The sequence below is a fragment of the Equus quagga genome, chromosome 15, assembly GCF_021613505.1.
Source record: "Equus quagga isolate Etosha38 chromosome 15, UCLA_HA_Equagga_1.0, whole genome shotgun sequence".
NCBI classification, from domain to species: domain Eukaryota; kingdom Metazoa; phylum Chordata; class Mammalia; order Perissodactyla; family Equidae; genus Equus; species Equus quagga.
This window is the reverse complement of record NC_060281.1, coordinates 91,638,564-91,651,238: the sequence shown is the minus strand read 5'-3', so window position 1 is coordinate 91,651,238 and position 12,675 is coordinate 91,638,564. Positions and strand designations below refer to the sequence as shown.

The 12,675-nt window shown below is 53.7% G+C and overlaps 1 protein-coding gene across 8 annotated transcripts in view; it reads right to left on the bottom strand.

The window, feature by feature from the left end:
* Positions 1-1,127: 1,127 nt before the first annotated feature.
* SLC2A11 (solute carrier family 2 member 11) overlaps positions 1,128-12,675 on the bottom strand; it is a 19,600-nt gene continuing 8,052 nt past the window's right edge. For 4 of the 8 annotated variants that reach the window (XM_046641201.1, XM_046641196.1, XM_046641193.1 and 1 more), the window contains exons 3-11: positions 12,362-12,522; positions 7,733-7,857; positions 7,053-7,182; positions 6,368-6,516; positions 3,405-3,787; positions 2,932-3,033; positions 2,776-2,851; positions 2,397-2,524; positions 1,128-2,176 (exon numbers count right to left, since the gene is read on the bottom strand). In XM_046641201.1, coding sequence (XP_046497157.1) covers positions 1,976-2,176; positions 2,397-2,524; positions 2,776-2,851; positions 2,932-3,033; positions 3,405-3,787; positions 6,368-6,516; positions 7,053-7,182; positions 7,733-7,857; positions 12,362-12,435 — 1,368 coding nt within the window. In that variant the 5' untranslated portion in view covers positions 12,436-12,522 and the 3' untranslated portion in view covers positions 1,128-1,975. The remainder of the gene's footprint in view (positions 2,177-2,396; positions 2,525-2,775; positions 2,852-2,931; positions 3,034-3,404; positions 3,788-6,367; positions 6,517-7,052; positions 7,183-7,732; positions 7,858-12,361; positions 12,523-12,675) is intronic. The other 4 variants (XM_046641195.1, XM_046641200.1, XM_046641194.1 and 1 more) reach the window with 3 other exon arrangements.

Below are 12,675 nucleotides of genomic sequence, written 5' to 3'. Positions count from 1 at the left end.
TGGAGCAACAGGAACTCTCATTTGTTGCTGTTGGGAATGCAAAATGGCACAGCTACTTTGGAAGACAGTTTGGCAGTTTCTTACACACAAAACATACACTTACCATGTGATCCAGCAATCCTGCTCCTTGGTATTTACCCAAAGGAGTTGAAAACTTCTGTCCACACGAAAACCTGCACATGGATATTACAGCAGCTTTATTCATAATAGCCAAGACTTGGAAGCAACCAGGATGTCCTTCAGTAGGTGAAAGGATAAACTGTGATCCATCCAGCCAATGGAATACTATTTAGCACTAAAAAGAAATGAGCTATGAAGTCATGAAAAGACATGGAGGAATCTTAAATGCATATTACTAAGTGAAAGAAGCCAATCCAAAAAGGCTACAGACTGTATGATTCCAGCTCGATGACATTCTGGAAGAGGCAAAACTATGGAGACAGTAGAAAGATCAGTGGTTGTCAAGGGTTAGCGGGGAGGGAGGGATGAACAGGCTGAGCAGAGGGGGTTTTAGGGCAATGAAAATACTGTGTATGAACTATAATGGTGGGCACATGTCATTAGACATTTGTGCAAACCCATAGAGGGTACAACACCAAGCGTGAACCTAATGTAAATCATGGTCTTCGGGTGATAATGATGTGTCAGTGTAGGTTCATGGATTGTAACAAATGCACTGTTGTGCTGGGAGATGTTGATAACGCGGGAGGCTATGCGTGTGTGGGGACAGGGGGCAGATGGGAAATCTCTGTACTTTCCTCTCAATTTTGCTGTGAAATTAAAACCGCTCTAAAAAATTAAATCTTTAAAAAAAATAGCAGACAAAGGATTTCAACAGATTCTTCACAAAAGAAGATACAAGAATGGACACACTGAGCACATGAAAAGATCCTCAACATTATTAGTCAAGACACCATTACACGCTAGTAGGATGGCTAAATTAAAAAGACTGACGACAAGAAGTGCTGCTGAGGAGGTGGAGCAGCCGGAACTCTCGGACGTTGCCAGTGGGAACGTGAAACAGAAGTCACTTTGGGAAACAATTTCTTCTAGAGTTAAATATACATTCATTATTCAACTCAGGAATTCATTTACCCACAACATTTATCCAAACATGTCTACAAAACTTGTGCAGGAATGTTCACAGCAGTTTTATTCATGATGGCCAAGAATTAGAAACAGCTCAAACGTCCACCAACAGGGAAATGGAGGAACAAATGATGGCCTATCCACACAGTGGAATGCGACTCAACAACACAAGGGAATACGTGCTGATACACGCGGCGACGTGCAGGAATCTCAAAATACTCATCTGGAGCAGAGCCAGACACTAATGCAAACATTCAGTAAGGAGTCATATCACAGTCCCCAAAAGGCCCATCGGACACACACTGACAGACAGCAGGTCAGTGGTTGCTTGGGGCTGGGGGTGGGGTGGGTTATTGATTGCAAAAGGGCAGGAGGGAGCTTTTGGGGTGATGTGAAAGCTCTGCCTGGACTGTGGTGGTGGTCTCATGGGTATCCACATCTGTCAAAACTCATCACTTGTATCCTTACTATTAAGGCATTTTATTGTATGTCAAATTATACCTCAATAATGTTGATTTTTAAAAATCGGTTCCTTGGAGAACATTTTTCTGACCATCTCCCTCTCCCACTAGGTCAGACCCCCCTCCTATGCACGTCCTTCATCACCTGGCTTTTCCTTCCACTGGATTCCCAGATTCGTAGTTCCGTTCTTATTGGTTTTCTCCGGGTTAACAGCCTCTAGATGGGGCGCACCAAGATGTCCTGGATCCCATCTCTCTGGCTCAATGCTGACTGCTAAGCACCTGGCACCATGCCTGCATACGGGTGCTCAATAAGCACCCGTTAAACACACGAATGCAGGAGCTGTGACTGGAGAGGGCCAGACCCTCGAGAGGAGCAAAGGGAAGAGAAGCAGGTGGATCTGGGCCCCAGCCACATCCGTAGACTACAGCTCTGTGGACAGGATGACCTCCGGGTCCCTCCACGTGGGGCCTGGGCTCTTCCTGGGGAAGTTGAGTCGGTGTAATTCCTCGGAGATCTCCAGGAAGGTCTTGCCTTTGGTCTCAGGGAGGAAGAAGCCAGTGTAGATGGCCCCACAGACACACACACCGAGGAAAGGCACATAGATGAAGTGGGACAAGCCCTCCTGTGGGTTAAAAGAGAGCCCGAGACCTGGTGTGGCCCCATCCAGCCCCTGGATGGAAGGCTCCATGACAGGTCATGATGAGGGACTGGGCCCTCTTTGCTCAGATAAGCCCCATCCCCTTCAGCCTCAGTCTCCCTGGAGGGAAGCCTCCCGTGGGGGTTCTCATGTGGACAGTGACAAAACCTAAGACAGGGCCCCCTGGGGGGAGGGGCAGGCCTACCATGATGAAGGGGAACCCCAGCCCCACCAGGAAGAGCATGGTCCACATGAGCGCCCCGGAGACCATGTAGGCAGCAGGCCGGGCCGTCTGGTCAAACAGCTCCGTGGCCAGGATCCCTGTTACTCCGGCTGGAAGGAGGAGCGGGGACAGGGAGCTGCCAGCCAGGGCTCTCTACCCTGCCTTTCCCCAACCTTGCCCCAGACATGAAGGGACCCCTTGGTGCTCTCCTCCAGCCATTCCCTCCCAGAAGCCTCGGTACAGGTGGGTTGGAGGCAGAGGGGCAGGCTGGCAACATGCGTTCATGTCGACCCATGGTTCACCCAGACATCCATTGGTCCTTTAACAAGGCCCAATGCCTGGAGCCCCTGGGGCTGCTCACCTGGGCCGATGCCAAAGCTGAGGATGAAGGCAAAGATGCAGGACATGGCCAGGTAGGGCATCCAGGGGATGGAGCTCTGCAGTAGAGGGGATGGGGTGAGGTGGTCGTTGGGTGGGCTGCAGCCTCCCACTCCTCCCTCACCCCCTGCCCACTTACCTGCAGGTACAGGGCCACTGTGAACACGCTCCCCCAGCAGGTCATCAGGCAGTACCCCCCCATCAGCAGCACACGCCGGCCCAGCCTCTCAATGACCACACACTGCAAAGGAAACTAGTCCTCAGTAACTCACCCCGTGCAGGGGCCATGGTCCCCTTGGTTTAGGACAGGCAGTGGGGAGGGGCCTCATGAGGAAGCTGGTGGGGGGATAGGGGAAGTTTATTCCTTCAGGAGATGAAGACATGAATTTCCCAGAGGACCTTTGCCACTCAACTTCATTCAGTGTCCTCATGGCAAAATGGTGGTGTGGGTGCCCCTCAAACAGTAGGTGCTAAATAAATGCTTGCTAACTCGTGACATTTGAACAGTGACCTGGAGTGAAGAATGGCTGAGCGCAGAGGACTGAGTCCTGAGTGTCAGCATTCCGAGGGCCCCGCAGGGCTAGTGGCGGGTCAGCCCAGGGCCACACTCACGCTGACAAAGGCGGTGAGCAGCTCGCAGCTCCCGGTCCCGATGATGGCGTACTGGACCTTCTCCTCGGGGATCCCCGCCTCCCGGAACACGCCGGAGGCGTAGGCGTACACCTGCAAAGGGCGGGCCGAGGGCGGCTGGGGCGCGGGCTCCCTCCCACCGCCCGGGCCCCCCCCGGGGCGGGGGTCGGGCCTCACCGTGTCGTTCCCGCAGAGCTCCATGGCGCTGCCCAGCACCACCAGGCTCGCCACCTGCCTCCGCAGGGCGCGCTCCCGGAACAGCTCCCACGGGCGCCGCGCGCGCCTGTCCCGGCAGGCGGCGCGCTCCTGCTCCAGCTCCGCCAGCTCGCCCGCCACGTCCGCGGGGCCCCGCAGTCGCTGCAGCGCTGGCGGGGGGAGAGGGCGCTGAGCTCCCCACCGTGAGCTCCCCAGCCCCACTCCTTCCTCCCTCTCCGGGACCCCCGTCAGAGGGCGATGACCTTCCTGGCCCTGTCATTTCACCGGCACCTCGGACCAAAAAGGGCTTTCGAACCTCAGGGTTCTGTGGACCCATCAAAAGGGACAGACAGTTGCAGTAGGTTGCCATTATCGTCCCCAGTTCTTCACCCCGCCCTGGATCCCTGTCCTTTGTTTTGTGATCTTGCAGTTGCTCCCACTAAAGGGGCAAGTCCGCAGCCCAGCCCTGGGCCTTGGGCTCGGCCGCGTGACTCGCTCTGGCCAATAGAAGGAGGCTGGAGGGAGGGTGTGCAGGGTCCAGCCCAAGCCTTGAGACCTTGCTCGTTTCTACGTGCGGCGGGGCTAGCCCTCTGGTCCCAGGAGGAGCAGACCTGGCCCAGCTGGGACCGTCCTAGATCAACCAATGCCCAGCTGACCTGCATGAGTGACCAAGATGAGCAGAGGCACCACCAGACCCCACCTTCATGGGCCAACTCTAGAACTCACAGAGGTTTGAGCTAATTATTGCTTCTTTTGTCTGCCACTGAGATGTGGTTGCTAGGAAGCAATTACAAACTGATCAATTAACCAGGAGTAACTGCTACCTGCACTAGGACCTGAGACACAGTATCCGTTCCAAGACCAGGCAGAGGACATGAGGAGGCTGGAAACACGAAAGGCCGTGAATGAAGGGCAGTAACAGGGAGGAAAGAAAACAGACCCAATGAACTTCTGGACTTGGGCGAAGAGATTTCAAGTGTGGAGAGCAGGAACCGGCTGCTTTTGGCTGAGTGCTCTAAGCGTACTAGGAGAAAAACTCAAGCTCAAAGAGACCTTCAGAGGGAACACAATTTAATTAAATTGAACTGATTCCAGCACTTGCTAGGTTAGTTAAATAAAAAACACGAACAAAAACTAAACCTGTTTCTCATCTCTAGCCTCTCCAGATAGCAAAGACAGTCCCAAGTTAAGTTAGAGCCTGGAAGCAAGATGAAATCCAGCGCTCTGCCAGTGAGCCGTGGACTCAGGGAAAGGTCGAATCAAGGGTGTGGCTTAAAGCACTGCCTCAGAGACCCTCATGGCTGGAAAAGGGGCATTTCGGGGCTTACAGGTGTAGGTCCATAGCAAACCAAGAGACCCAAAATTCCAGTAATTAAGTTGCAAGAGAGAAGCACATCTTAAAAAGAATTGTAGTTTTTGGCACACAAATCAAATACATAGAAAATTCAGGTCGTTTTTGAGAAAGGTATATTGACAAAAGCTCCGCCCGCCTGGGTGAAGAGACTGCGACAGTCTGAAGTGTAAAGACTTCTGTGCCCCCATTTTCCACAGGCACGTTTTCTCAGAAGGTGTCAAGGAAGGTGATGGAAAAGGAAGGACACCTCAGATGGCAGAAGCAAGAACCTGGGGAAGCCATGGCTGGGGAGCCCCTTCCTGGGGGCCGAGCCAGGGCTCCATGGAGGAACATTCCCCACCCCCAAGGCAGGGGACCCAGCAGCGTTTTCCCGGGGGCCCTTCAGCATTGCTATGGATTGCTGACTGCTTTCTGTTTCTCTGCCTCCTCTTTTTTGAAACGGGCTTGGGTGTGGTTGCACTGTCCCACTTTCACCACTGTCTGTGAGTGCAGGAGGGGCACTTTGTGTTTTTAGCTCCTAGGTCTCTGGATCAAGAGAAGGCACATATAGACCTGACATGATCTTGAGATCCTGGACTTCAAGCCTGATGCCATGATTGGATGAGACTTGGTGGGGGTGTCCCCAGGACAGCATTGAGCACGTTTTGCACAGGGGAAGGACATGAATAATAATTGTGGCCATGATGGCAAGCTGAGAAGAGTCCATTGGCGGGCCCTGGTCTTCACCCTCCCTCAATCTACACCCTTTGCCATCCGAGAGGGTATGTCATTGATTTTCCCATCCCTTGACTTTGGGCCAGTGGGATCAAAGATTCAGAAAATGCTTGTGCCTTTGGATGTGCTTTCTTGTGCCTCTGCCATCAGCGTAATAAGAACACTCCTGGGCCAGCCTGTTGGTACCGAGAGTGAGAGGAGAGGCATGTACAGCAGAGCTGTACCAGGTGAGACCAGCGGAGTCGTGCAGCCAGCCCAGCAAGTAAAAGAGCAGAAGATACAGTAAGTGATTGATGTTTTAAGCCAGAGGTTTTGGGGTTGTTCCTTGGGCATCATTACTGTGGCCACAGCTAACAGATAAGACCATGGGCACCCAGTTGGCATTGGGCCCATGAGGTCTTACATGGTGTTTCATCCCACACGTGTGTGGAGGGCTCTTTCTCTGCACCACCCTGGAGTTCCTGCATGGCAGGGCCTGGGTCTGCTCCATCCCCCTGCCCTGGCACTTAGGACGGCGCCTTGATACAGTTTTGAATGGATAGATGGATGGATCGTGAAACTGAGGCACAAACAGGGGACAGCTTTTCCCTGATGAATGAAACCCAGAAATGGGCCCCATATGCTCTGGTCAGATGTGCCCCATGGTCAAGGGTGATGTGGGGGACCGAGATCAGGGACTCACCTGCCAGGCAGGCCTCGGTGTCTCCACAGTCAATGAGGAGGTAGCGCGGGCTCTCGGGAAGCAGGGGCAAGGAGGCCAGCTGGAGCAGCCCAGGCACCAGGCAGCTGGCCAGCAGCAGGGGCCAGGCCTGCGGGCCGCCCAGGAGCTCCCTGGGGAGGCAGAGGAGAGGCTGGGCCAGACGCCTCCTTGCCAGAGCCCCACCCCCTGCCTGCCTGCCCTCCCGAGGGCAGAGGGCCTGCACTGCCCTGTGCCTCTTCCTGACTGGCTCTGGGTCTGGACACCAAGATCCCTCCACCCAGGCAGGGACCTAGGATAAGGCAGGGCTGCAGCCCCACGTCGTCCCTAGCAACTCCTCTTCCCAGGGCTCCAGGCTCTGCCCTCTCCTCTCTTTTCTGAGATGACCAGGACATGCTCCTCTTTAAGAGCCCAAACCTTCACCCTCTCCTTTGTTAAGACCTGTTTCTGCTCCCTGGTCTGGAGAGGATGGAAATGGGTGATTCACACTGAAGTGTGGCTGACTGACATCAATTTTGTGTACTAGCCAGATGGAAGCGGACAGGGTTTCAGTGCCTGAATACACAGAAGCAAAGCCTGAATCTCCTTGGTGAGCAGGGGAGAAACTCAGGTGAAGAAGGGCTTTTCTGACACCCCTCTAACCACTCAGTGCACGCAGCAGGGCACCGACCTGAGTCCGACCACCTGGCCCATCACGACCCCCAGGGCGGCGAAGATGGCTGAGGTCATGGCCACGGCTCCCCGGAGCTCCTTGGGGGCGCTCTCCCCTAGGTACATGGGCTGGACGTTCATGCTCACACCTGGATGTGTGCACAGTCACTAAGTTTTAGAGAACTTGGTTTCACAGCAATAGAAACTAATATAGACATTGACACCTGGCTGTATAAACAGTAGGGAGTCAAGAGGGGGTTGTTGATGGGAGCCCCTATAAGCCCAGGTGGATGTGCTCGAATTTCTGCTTCCTCACATGACAAGCCCCGGAAACTGAGGAGTCCCTAACAGGCTATTCTGCCTCTGTAGGGAAGATCAGAGAACTCATCCTAGATGCCTTTACACCTTGGCTGCCAGGAAGCTCGTGGCTGAGACTGATGCTCCAACCCAGGACCTCTGTTAGCGTAGGTTGGGGATGTCTGTCCTCACACCCCTGTTCAACTTTTGCATTTTTCTTTATACATTTTAAGTGTCTTGTTATATGAGCCTTTTAAGATAAACCATATTTAATCATTTTGCAGGAAAAGGTGGGAATGAATGAGAAGGAAATCAATGAATAAAGCGAATAAATGAATGACGGAAGGGAAGGAATGCATGAGCAGGGCTAGAGAGGCAGGATGAGACGCCCTCTGCCCATACCTGCACTGACTCCTACGAGCAGCCGTCCCAGCATGATCATCTCGAAGGAGCCTGCTCTGCGGCTGAAGCCAAACAGGATCGCCGCGGCCACCACAAAGACGTTATTCACCAGCAGGGACTTCTTCCTTGGGGGGCGGGGGACACAGGCGAGAGAGCTCGGGTTCAGTCCGGAGGGACCCTCTCTGGGGACCCCTCTGTGCCTCTCCAGCCGGCCCTGGTTAGACCTGTGCGTGTGTGCGAGTGTGAACTGTGTCAAGGAGTCTGAACTGCATGAACGGAAATGACCACTGGCTATTGTACCTGGGTGACCACGGTGTGGCTGCAGGGGCATACTACCACTCCCCCCCAACCCAGCATACCCCCAGACTGCTTTTTCTGCCTGTGCCATACCTTGAAATGACAGAGCTTATATTTTATGGCTTTATCCCTACAGATGAAATATTGTTCTTTCAAGGTCCGCTGGAAAATGAAGGGACTGATATCTAATTTCTCAGACTCAATGAAACATGGGAGGAAGAACAGGGACTTTCAGACTGAGGGAGGGGTGATGGGAGCCCGGGGCAGTCCCCTCACATTTCCCCCCTGTGTTATAGAGTCACTTCTCAGATGCTTTAGGCTGGCTGGACGGCCCATGCCCAGTTCAGCAGGACAGACTGCAAACAAGGAAGGGGCGCTGGAAGTGTCAGCGGCTCCCCCCAAGACGAAGCACCGGCTCTGGGCTCCTGATGCTGAGCTCAGCAGTGCTGTCTACAGACCCCTCAGGAGAGCTGAGCGTGGGCCATATGCTCGCTGAACCGACAGCGAAACTGGAGCCCAGAGGAGGCCAGTGTTGCCCAAAGTCAGCAGCACATCGGTGATGGAATCCCAGCTGCAGCTTAGACGTCCTGGGTCCAGAGAATGGACGAGGTCAGGAGATTATGACACACTCAATCCAGTGGTAACTCCAGTTGTAACTAATATACCATATATGGTTTCCTCACTGCTATACATTAATAAAGTACTTCAATTGTGGCTATTCATCTGGTGAATGCACTTTGCTGCATTTCAATACACAGACACAGAAACATTTAGCTGTCACCAGGCAGGGACAGTATTACACCTTTACGGACCTGCCTTAAGGACACAGCAGCTCTCTAGCTCTGGGCCACAACCTCCTCCACAGGGAGCTGCGCAACCCACAGGGCATCCTGCTGACCTACTACTGGGATGACCCTGTCCTGAAAGGACCTGGAGAAGAGGAAGCAGCAAGGACACCAGATGTCTTGGTGAGGTGCAAGCATGACAGCATGGAAGCGTGAGTGAGGGGCCGCCCGTCAGTAAGGTTCCTGGGTCCAATGAACCAACACGTGTCAGCACATTTCCTCCAAGTGTGTGACAAATTGCTGCCCTTCCTCCAAGAAGGACAGGCAAATCTCAGAGGGCTTCCTGCCATTTTGGAGGGAGCATGTGCACATTGGGTGTCGGGATCTGACACACATACCAGGTGATTTGGGACGTGGCAGCTTTGAGTGGAGCTAAGCAAGAGGAGTGTTCTCTTGTGTCCAAACCTAGTGCACAGAGCTCTGCCATCGGCCCTGTAGACTAGCAGACCCTCCGCTGCTCCGAGTGCCTGTGGCAGTCGGCTAAAAGGAGAACACAGTGCAAGACCTCGGGTCTTGGAGGAAAGCCCCTCTACCTCAGTGAATTACCATCCTCTCAATGAGAAATAACTCCTGGTCTTGTCACTAGGCCCTAGTGGGGAGTAAACACCAGAGTGTGGGACCATGTACCCATGTACCCAGGACCATGTGCCTGGTTGCTGTGTGCCCATCATGAATGGGGTGCATGTGACACTCCTATGCTAAGCATGAGTGAGCCCAGTAGCACTCAGTCACTATTTAGTGACGCCCATGGGGGCCCCAAAGATTCCCACAAGCAGGTTACTCACATCAGCACGCCTGCTCTGCCCCTGCTGCCGCCCTTCTCCCAGGCACACCCGGGGCCTCAGTCTTTAGTTTAAAACAAAACAAAACCCAAAGCTTGACCTTGCTTTGCAGATGGTTGTGTGCATATGTTTGTTCTAGCCAGAAATGTAGAGCTATGGTCACTCAAAGGTGGCCCTAACAGATATTGGAGGATTTAAACCCTTCCTCTAGACGGAATCTCGAGAATGGAATTTTGTCCCTGTTCCAAAGGCTTTGGTTAGATCGTCAAAGTCTTACATGAAGCAGGATTTGCAGCCTGGCTTCAAGGAGGTGCAGGGAAGGGAGCAGAGGCAGCTGTCAGAACTGGCCCAGAGCCTGAACATACACCTGTCCATGTTTCCGTTCAGCACAAGTCCCTGCCACTGCAAAGACTCTGCGTGACCAGGCGGCCTGGATGGCCCCTCTGTGAGGGCATCCCGCTGTCGTCCTCAGCCAGCCCAGTGCTCGCTCCATCGGCTCGTAAACACAGCAGGGAGGGTCTCGAGGACAGAAAATGCACATGGACTCAACGACAGGGGCTTCCTGTCACCAAGCTGACGAGCTACCTTGCCACCCTACACAGCCAACCCTGACTCCCAGAAATGGCAACAAGTGTCAGGGCTCCAGTCAGCTCCTGGGTGGAAGGTGACCTCCTTCCACTGGTCCCTGCCTTGGGGATGGGCCACTAATTTGTTAGAATTGGAACAGACACATGGGCTGAGTCTGAATTTTCAATTCCTTCCCTTCATGCTTCTGCCAGCGCCACCATCTAGGGACACTGTTTCAGGTATCACTAGATATGCAGGCAACAGCTCTCATCACCTTTTTCTTTGCAGGAAGAGCCTCAGTTCGTTTGGGAATGTGCCCCTTCCCCATACGGCTCAGGTGTGACCCCGATCATCCAGCCCAGTCTTGGTGACCCCGTTCTCCATGCCAGTGACTCAGGGCTGGGCAAGGAGACCCGGGGCGTTTTTGACAGGTGTTTTTCTTTCTGATATAGAGCACTGGCCTGGAAGAACTCCCCCTCTGCCGGGTGGTGCTGCATCTGGGTGAGGCCGCTGTAGCTTCCCAGCTGCGAGCCTGAAGACAAATCTGACACACAGTGGAGCCGGCAGCCAAGGGAATCTCGGAGGAGCAGAGCTGGGGCTGCGGTGGCCCTTCATGAAGGCAGCCACCTCCAGACTTCTTGTTGTGTGAGATCAAGGGTCTCTTGTTGTTTTCGCCAACTGAGTCCTGGTTTTCTGTTACTTGCAGTTGAAGACATCCTTACAGATACACGCATCAGATATACAAGCATGGCACCCGTGTAATTGTGCAGCCAGTGAAGGAAGTCACATCAGTGAAAGAAGAGAGGCTGGTGCCCGGGGCCTCCATTGCGTTAGGAATCCCATGATGCAGAAGCAGATGAGCTCAGAGCAGAATAACCTGCTGAAGATCCTCCAACAGCAGGCCCACCAGGCCCTCTCCAGAAGGAAGATTTGAGTCATCCGCAATGGGCAGAGCCTCAGCCGGTGGAAGTGCTGGCCCCAGACAAGAGTGGAGAAGCAGAGGATGGAAGGCGCCGATGTGCGGCAGCCTGTGACCAGTTCTGAAACCAGAAGAACTTCTACCTGTTTCCAGACTTTCTGTGTCACATGCTTTAAAATAAATTCACCCCCTACTTTTCTTTTGCTTCATTTTTTTCCTACTCTTTCTTCTTCTTTCCTCCTCCCGTGGGGTGTCTTGGTGGCAGGTAAATTTATCATGAAGTGTATAGATGGCAGAATATCAAGAGGTTAACTGCAGGGCTGGCAGAATGGTCATCAAGTGGAAAGCCTGCGCTCAGAAAGAATATCTCCATTACATTGGCTTGGTGGCTGTGACAAGACAATGCTGTGAGTGGTGTCACTTGGGAAGGGGTGAAGACACAATGCTGGTGTAGATGATGGCACAGTTGAGTAATGTTAGGAGGGGCATGTATGGAACTGAATATATGGGAGAAATGTGTCTACTCCCACCAGGTAGCTAGCAAAGGGGTGGACTGTGGTTGCCATTTGTCTTTCTGCCCAGCATTGCGTCTCTCCTGCTCCTTCACAGGTATAGGCATGTGACCCAAGGTGGGCCAGTAAGAACCTGTCTTCCTGGATTCTGAATCTTGCCTGAAGATGGTGGAGATGGAATGCGTAGTTGGAGCTGACGGGCTGGAGGCATCCTCCAGGAGGAAAGTCCAATGCTCTGGCTGTCGAGATCCTCGGCCCCGCCTTGGCTCCTGCCTCCTCAAGACCTGCCTTTTGACCCTTCCTTCCATTCTGTGAGCTGCTCCAGTGTCCTTCCAGTGATTACAATTTTCCATTAACTCAGTCAGAGTCGGTCTCTCTCGTTTGTGACCCAAGAACTGCATCAGTTGGATACTCGGGGGAGATGAGGCCCAGGGAGAATACACTTGTTTACCGTCAAAGGGCATTTGTTGGTGGATGGGGAACTGGAAACCTGGAGTCCTCCCTCCCTCACAGCACAGGATTCCTCCCTCGGCCCAATCTGCTCAGAAGGGTGACTCTCCTGGTGGAACTATGGGCAGAATAAGAGGCTGGGTGAGCAGCTGGCCTGGGTCTGGGCCTGCTGGTGATCTTCCATCTCCACATTCTCCAGCCTGCAAACTGGAGTGCCCTCGTGTAAAGGGCACTAGGGGTACACAGGAAGCACTTACCTTCCCAGCTTGATGGCCAGGGGCCCTGCAAGCAGCGCTCCAAAGAGGCCCCCCAGGGGGTACAGGGACACCATGAGGGACCACACAAGCAGAACCAGGTGGTCGGGCAGCGGCCGGCCAGTCCGGGCCCACCACGTCTCATTAGTGAAGTCCTGAATGTGCTGTGAACAGAGATGCCTGTCAGCCTCCCAGGGAGGGGCTTCCCACCTTATGCCTTCTCCCCAGGGCTCTGCCTCTGTGGAGTGGCCACCAGCTCCCCTGAGTGATGCTCCTCCCTGAGGGGCGGGAACAAGCCTGCCTGAGCCCCACCCTAT